Here is an 8,421-nt window from a genome sequence, read left to right as displayed (position 1 = left end):
CCGTCAGAGTTTTTTTTATGACCGGCCAAATGGTTGTCCAAGTCAAAAGTAACTCCAACCACTGCAGGAAGGCAATGGATGGCAATCAACAAAAGCTTGTTGCCAACATCCTGCTCCTTGGGGCAGAAAATGTTGGAAAATCAGGTGAGAATATCTAACGTATGCTTAATAGTCAGGGAAACAGACACAGTTGATGATTTGTCAAATGTACACGTTAATTAGCCTATGATGGTTGGTGGTTTTGAAATCGATCTGTTCGTTTCACAGCTCTTACTGTGCGTTTTCTCACAAGAAGATTTATTGGTGAATACGGAGATATTGGTAAGTATTCTAAGCAACTCTAGGAAGAAAATAACGTAACCAACATCATCTGGGCAGATGTAGCCCATTTTATTTAGCAGAGGCATTCTCTACATGCTGCCAGACGAATTAATTATACTGTACATCATCTTTCCCCCAGAATCAATATACAGTCATATTGACAAAATTGATGGCCGTGAAATTTCTTTCAACATATGGGATTCGTTGTATCCACAGGTAAGATGATGCGAAATGCCATCACTCGTAGGCTATTTGTTTATATTGACTTAGAAGCCAAAGCCAGTTTGTGTTGAGCTCACTCTTTCCTCTTCTTATCCTCTCAGAACTGTGTTGCACCCGAGTCTATCAGCGACAAACAGCTCCAGTGGGCAGACGGAGTGATTCTAGTGTACAGCATATGCGACCGCTCAAGTTTTGAAGTGGTGCGGCAACAGGTGCATCTCATCAGGCAGTCGAGAAAGATGTCTGCGAATGCGCCGATTATTATAGTCGGAAACAAACGCGATCTTCAGCACCAACGAACTGTGTCCAGTGAGGAGGGTCGGCTCTTTGCCCTTTCCGCAGATTGCAGCTTCTTTGAGATATCTGCTGCCGAGACATACCATGGTGTGTTGCTTGTATTTCACGAACTGTTGGAACTCATCAAGGAGACGAGGGCACTTAAGAAAGCTGTTGTAAGTATTAGGGGGATTGTGAGGACCGTCTCTGCTGTATTTGGTAAGAAACGCGCTGAGTAGATATCAGTCAGTAATGTTTATTACAGAGAGTATAGATATACTAGCCGGCAAAATCAAAACCGGTCGTCAAGAAAGCTTGAGATGGCAGTAGCCTAAGGAGCAGATAGGAAGGTAAAAGTAAGTTGGAAGTTTTCTGATCACCTGACCGATAGAGTTAAAAAGTCCTCGGTTTTCAGCGTGGTAAAACTGGCTATTGTTGAAGAGTATGAGTATGCTTGGAAGAGAGCTATGAAGGAGAGTTGTTGTTCAATGGGCAGCAAGGTGCTTTATCGAGTGGAAGTGTTTTATGACTTATCATCTGATATTCCATGTGCGAAAAATCTGAAGACTGATTGACTTCTGAAAGTGCTAAATCGTGACAACGTATACAGAATTACTGTAGCCTACGTTTTTCTCTATTGGTGCTATGCATCGACATTTTGTGAATAAAGATTGCCTTAGAATTTTTTCTTTACAATGTAATTTGTCATGAACACACAATGGAAATGTCTCATTGTATGCATAGCAGTTTTAGTGACTGTCATCAACATTTCTTCTGTTACTGGTGATTAGTTATTGTAGCTGACCCTGTGACCAAGCAAAGGGGAGGATATGCTTTAGCATGTATACAGGTCAATGTATAAATATACAACTGTAATGGGTTCAATGTAATAAATAACATTTCCTTATTCCACGACTTATGGTTGTCTCATTGATGAATGAATTGAGCATAGTGTTCACAGTAAAATTGATAATGAATACAAAATTCTCCATCTGATGTGAAAGGGGTTCGACATTTTTATTTAATTTCTCATCCACACTAAATAATCTTTCTTCATCAAGATGCTATTTTGAGGCCACTCTTAAAACAAACTTTTACAGAGGATTTATATAAAATATAAAATATAACCTTAATCTTACACTAAGAGACGTAATAAGACATTGTGGTAAAAGGTATGCAACAATGAAGCGCACAAATAGACTAACAGAAAGCTACAGAATAACATCATTGTAAAGGAATGATTGGCTCCATCAAATCTAATAGTTTATGTCTGGCTGCATTTCAGACTTGACTCCTAATGTAAAAAAAAAAAAAATACACAATTATGTTTTTAATATTCATCAGTAGTCATCCAACAACTGCCATAATGGTTAATGACTACAGCTCATAACTCAGCACATTTGTGATGTGATTGACATGGAGGTGTCTCATTATATTGCAACCTCTCCACCTAGTGTAGGTCTCTGGTGTATGAATAACAGGCTTCTCACTGGGTGACTCACAGGCACACATCCCACTCCCCACCTCCACCTCGCAGAGGCCCAGACTAAAGAACCCACATTAGTGCATCCTCCTCTGGAGGATTCCCTCTGCTCTTGGCATCAATGCTCCTATTGCTGTACTCCCTCATCCCAATGGGACATTCTCTGCTGTTGCAGTGTCATTAACAGATCCCCTTCAGTTTAAACCAATAGACTGTCCTTAGACGTTGAAGTCAAGACAAAAGAAAAAGAAACTGCTCATTAAATCTTCTGTAAAAAGTAGGCAACAGTTCTATGCTATAACTCTTGTCTCTGTATGTTATCTGTAGCATTGCCTTACTATCAATAGGGCAAGGGCAGTCAATGGTGCTAGCATGCCCATAATTAATTAGTTCAAGTCGTATCATTTTTGTTGTTTTACCTAAATTAATCTTTTATCAAAATGAACTTGCGAATACTAGCCAATACTACCTGCACTTTTAATCTTTTAATAACCTTTTGCTAATAAATACACAGATCTACTTTCCCAAGTATCTCACACATTTCTTACACTCCTTTCACTGTTTCCTCTATGTAACATCTCTTTTCTTTACAAGGTCTCAGAATCATTCGTTTTGCCCATTTTGTGTCTTAAATGACTACCTAGGTGAACATGAGTGTTAGAACAGATGGTGCCTCACGGTCGCTGTGAGTGCACAGCACAATGTGTATTTACAGCTTCGGATCTCATCATGACAGAATCTGCTGATAATAGCTTAAGATCTGAAACTGAGAGCCATGATGGGCAGCATCAGACAGTTTTAGCTAAAGGAATGCAATGATGCTAGGCAGCATCTTTTACATTTGCAGAAACCTATTAAACAAGGTAAGTGATATAGAATACCAATTTCCCCTAAACTGCTCCCATAACTATGCATCAATACATAACGTGTGTTTCTGTCTTCAGATGCCGATTATATGCATAGTAATCTTACTACTTTAGATCTTTCAAAATATTTTGCATTCTTATTCTTATTCTTATTCTCTGTTTCATAGTCATATGGCTAAATATTTGAGCATTTTAACAATCAAAATCAAGTTCCTCATTTGGAATTTACTATTTTAAATACTACTCTCTGCATCTGGGATTACATCTGGGATGCTCATGAAACTTCATAACTCTAACAGGTTCTGAAGCATGAGGGAGGCCTAATACTTTCCGGACTCCTCCACCTGAGTCATGGACTCATCTTGGTCTGGAGTGGAGCTCAGATACTTAGAGGCGGCGGAAGACTTGCGGCGGATCATATTGGGCGGGGGCAATGCCAGAGTTTCTAGCTCGGTCATGGACTCCTCCACCTGAGTCATGGACTCCTTCACCTGAGTCATGAACTCCTTCACCTCAGTCATGGACTCATCCTGGTCTTGAGTGGAGCTCAGATACTCAAAGGCCCGTTTGCTCTGGGTGACCAACTGAATGATAGGCGCTAGGAGGACCTCTGCAGCAGAGGACTTGCGGCGGATCATATAGGATGGGGGCAATGCTAGGGTTTCTAGCTCAGTCATAGAGTCCTCTTCCTGAGTCATGGACTCCTCCACCTGAGTCATGGATCCCTCTTCCTGAGTCATGGACTCCTCCACCTGAGTTATGGACTCATCTTGGTCTGGAGTGGAGCTCCGAGACTTAAAGGCCACGGAGGACTTGCGGCGGATCATATTGGACGGGGGCAATGCCAGGTTTTCTTGCTCGGTCATGGACCCCTCTCCCTGAATCATGGACTCCTTCATCTGAGTCATGGACTCATCTTGGTCTGGAGTGGAGCTCAGATACTTAGAGGCGGCGGAGGACTTGCGGCGGATCATATTGGAAGGGGGCAATGCCAGAGTTTCTTGCTCGGTCATGGACCCCTCTTCCTGAGTCATGGACTCCTCCACCTGAGTCATGGACTCATCTTGGTCTGGAGTGGAACTCAGATACTTAGAGGCGGCTGAGGACTTGCGGCGGATCATATTGGGTGGGGGCAATGCAAGGTTTTCTTGCTCGGTTATGGACTCCTCCACCTGAGTCATGGACTCATCTTGGTCTGGAGTGGAGCTCCGAGACTTAAAGGCTGCGGAGGACTTGCGGCGGATTATATTGGATGGAGGCAATGCCAGGTTTTCTTGCTCGGTCATGGACTCCTCCACCTGAATCATGAACTCCTCCACCTGAGTCATGGACTCATCCTGGTCTGGAGTGGAGCTCAGATACTCAAAGGCCCGTTTGCTCTGGGTGACCAACTGAATGATAGGCGCTAGGAGGACCTCTGCCGCGGAGGACTTGCGGCGGATCATATTGGACGGAGGCAAAGCCAGGGTTTCTAGCTCGGGCTGGCTGCCGTGCCTCAGGCTACCCCTGCTCCCGTTGACCGGGAGGGGGGTGGAGGTGGGTGTGGACACTGCATTGGTCTGGGCAGAGGGGTCAAACGCAGGGACGGAGCCCTTCTGGGAGCGCGCATAGAAGCTCCGGCGGCGGCGTGGACGGCCATCCATGGCCTTCAGGAAGAGGTTGTTGGAGGTGCCACGGCATACGGACTCCCCAGATGGCTCCTCCTGATTGAGGTTGTCCAGGAGCTCCATCTCTGATGGCTCCTCCAGCTGTGGAGAGGAGAAGGATGGAGACAGTGGTGGTGTAGTTATCAACATCACTTCCATTCCAAAACGTTTTGATCAGTTGAAAAATAAAACCTCATATTCTTATACTACTTGAACATATAGCAGAGGGATCCAAATAATCTTTTGTTTTAGGGAAGTTGGGTGGTTTCTTTGTTCTTGAATTGCAAAAATATCCAAATTCAGAAATATTGGTCACTGAATAACAAAGCTTGTTTAAATGACTCCTTGTCTGAAATACTTTATGCAGGGGTTTGAGCTCTGTTCTGATCACTGGCTGTTATGGAGCAAAATGTATTCAGGCAAATTTCATTCAGAGGACAGAAAGTACAGCAGCAGCTATGTTCCAAGCAGTCATTCAGAACCTCAGTCTATTTTTACATCTTCTTATGTAAATTACCTTCACTGCACTATGTCATTTTTGGCAATTCAACCATTTCACCCTAACTATGATTGCTGAGCCTTTCCATATTCGTGTTATAATAATAATAAAAATGATAATAAGCCATAAACATTACGTGTGCTACATTTGCTGATCTTAAAAACATGTTATGTCCTCTCCATACAGCAAGTCATCAAAAGAAAAATACGTAACTCCCCAGTAACATCTGGAAAATGTAATTTGACAGAGGCTTGGTTTTAGGGAATTTATATTGTGTAACATGTGTTGCATGTCTTCTAACCATGTTGTAGAGGGGAGTGGTGTTGATCAGTAGCTGGATGAGGACCCTGGTCAGCTCTTGCAGGTTGCTGACCACCTCCACCACCTGAGTAGGTAGTGCCTGGATCTGTTGCAGAGGTGGCAGCTTCAGGAGGGTCTGGACCAGGCCAGAGAGCTGATTCATTGCCAGGTCCCCTAGACTCCTTACCTGCTTCACCTGAAAGACAAAGTCTTTTTTTACATAAAAAGCACCATAGTCCAATTTGGTGAGTATTCTTTTAATGAAAAGATTTTACAGCTCATATTAATTATTTTCCCTTAAGATATCCCATTGAAACAAATATTGAGGAAGCTTTATTGATGGATCAGTTTTCTTGTAAAGAAACAAATAAATCTTAAATGTTCCTTTGCAATGATGTTGGTTACAAATTAATTCTTTTTTTTCCCCCTTACCGTTAATACAATTGCACATTTTTAAAATGCCACTGCACAAACCATTGTACCTGAGACATGTAGAAAGCCATCAGGTTCTGTAGCATCATGACCACCACCTCCATCATTTGAGTCAGCCCCACCTAAGAAAAGACAAACAAAGTGTGACAGCAAGTTACACGAAACTTAATGATAAAGACAATTGTGTCAGTGATCAGAGACCCATAGCAATGAATGAATTCCACTCAAGATACAGTAAATGATGTTCTCTCTCTTTTTCCACTTTCTTTATTTGTTATTAAATCCCTATCAAACTTGATGTACCAACTACATCAGTATTGTGACAGTGTAATTATGACACAACCTGGTATTGTCAGGCATAGTGTTAGATGTGTGGGACATAACAACACAGACAAAAGCGATGGGTTTTTAGGTCTACAGGCCCTCTGTCCTGAGTGATCCCACCAGTCTCTTCACAGAAGACCCAGTCACCCCTTCCACAACTCCTCCCTATCACGCCGCCTCACTGTTTCTCTTCCGATCAACACTAATATGTTGGCACTGAAACCTGGGTAATTCCATAGGCTACAGAAAACATGCCAAACCGCTACTTTGCACAGGGGTGGCTGTCATGTTTCCATTAGCCCTTTAGACCTCAGCAGGGACACAAGTAAATGACCCGTGTAAATTAACAAGAACTGACAGCCTTTGCAAAACTAGTCATTAGCCTAAAAAAACATGAAGTGTTTTTCTCAATCTGAATATTCACATTGTTGAGCTCTTTGATGGTGAGAGGTTCTGCCCTACAAAGCAAAAAGGCAGTAACTGCACAGAGCACTAAACTGAGAAAAATGACCTTAAAGTTATCTTGTTGTCCAGCCCAAGTAGTTGTAGGTAGATTATTGGACATGAGGCAGTATTGTTACTCCATATAACCTTATTCTTTTCAGATATTAGTAATTTTATTATTTTTTGTATTTTACCCCCTTTTTACAGTTACTGTATTTTTGCTCTGTATTACTTTGTATTACTCCTACTTCCGAAGGTTCCATACCAAGTAAGAAGGCAGTAACTTAATACAGTAATGGCGTTTACTGCCTTTTTGCTTTGCTTTACTAGCAGTTTTTGTAGTTACTGTACAAACACCCAACAATTTTCTCCAAAACGACATACATTTGAGATGAGATGTTTTGTTACATGACAAACAATGCTTTGAATGTTACAAAAAACACAATAACTCATTTTCGCCAAAAAATGCAGTTACTGCCTTTTTGCTTTGTAGGGCAGGGTTGGGGTGGGGGTATAATTTAAAGCCATTCGAATGCAACTGGAAGGACCTGAAAAATAATTTTCACACTATGAAAGGAATATCCACACATATGACTACCTCTGAATATGTGCGTTAAAAGCCATGTCTACCTGCTCAACAGTGAATTTTAAGCCTGAACAGCACTGTTTAAAAACCCGACAAGGTCACGTGTTGACCTGAAGTAGAGCGAGCGAATCTTTAGGGGACTCAGCAACGTGAGTGTCAGCCCACGCTGCTTGTGTGAAGGATTTTGGTCCAGAATGGCAAACGTGGCACACATATTTTACAGGCAGTCTCCAGGCCACCCCCCGTAGGCTCCATTTTTGTTTTTTAGGTGGATGAAAAGTGGGTCAGCCAAAGTGAGACAGGGAGCCCGCAGTGCCCTCTGTATTCCTGTCCTGTCAAAACAAGAGGGCTCCCGGTCAAACGGGGGAGACAGGGGAGGCGAAATTGTATCTGAGTAAAACGTGACATGGTGCCATGGTGACTGCTGCCAGGTCCTGCCAAAGTGCAGCCAGAAGCCAAGCATGCCACCATGGAAACAATCACACTAGGAACACACAAACCGTCCGAGGGATGAACACCCACATTCTGATATTTCTACAAAGACGTGCATGATAAATTAATGTATGTACATTGTGTGTATGTTACATGTCCTAACATACAGACACAGTCACAATCACCCACAAAGATGCAGACAAACACACAAACACACACACACACACACACACACACAACCACACACACACACACACACACACACACATACACACACTGTAGAACACGCCCCCTGCCAAAACAGACATACACACGCGGTAGCAGACGTCGCCATCTCACATTTCTCGTCTGCTCACTCCCCCATTCTCTCTGGGGTGTCTTCTGGCCTTTAATGAGGAGCTGTTTGATGTGAGCCGACCCTTATGGGTCTCACTGGTGGCCCACTCCTCTCCCCGCGTCCCACCCCTCTCCTCACTCACTGGACAACCGCTGTGCCACTCTCACGCGTTTATCTTCCAATTACCCACAGGCCAACTGCTGGGAAAATGGAGCCAGGTCTCTTTGAATGAGCTTAGTGGGCCTTCACACAA

The 8,421-nt window shown here is 43.0% G+C and overlaps 1 protein-coding gene across 1 annotated transcript; it reads left to right on the top strand.

Moving 5' to 3' along the window:
* Window positions 1-17: 17 nt before the first annotated feature.
* LOC308380870 (ras-related and estrogen-regulated growth inhibitor-like protein) lies at window positions 18-1,058 on the top strand (the record flags this gene model as incomplete). Its single annotated transcript, XM_080858315.1, has 4 exons — window positions 18-144; window positions 268-321; window positions 461-537; window positions 645-1,058. The coding sequence occupies 4 exons, from the start codon at window positions 18-20 to the stop codon at window positions 1,056-1,058; spliced, it is 672 nt and encodes a 223-aa protein (XP_080714441.1).
* Between the last annotated feature and the right edge of the window lie 7,363 nt (window positions 1,059-8,421).

Source organism: Sprattus sprattus, assembly GCF_963457725.1.
Source record: "Sprattus sprattus genome assembly, chromosome: 19".
Lineage (NCBI taxonomy): Eukaryota > Metazoa > Chordata > Actinopteri > Clupeiformes > Clupeidae > Sprattus > Sprattus sprattus.
The sequence above is the reverse complement of the archived record's forward strand: the minus strand, read 5'-3'. Positions and strand labels throughout refer to the sequence as shown.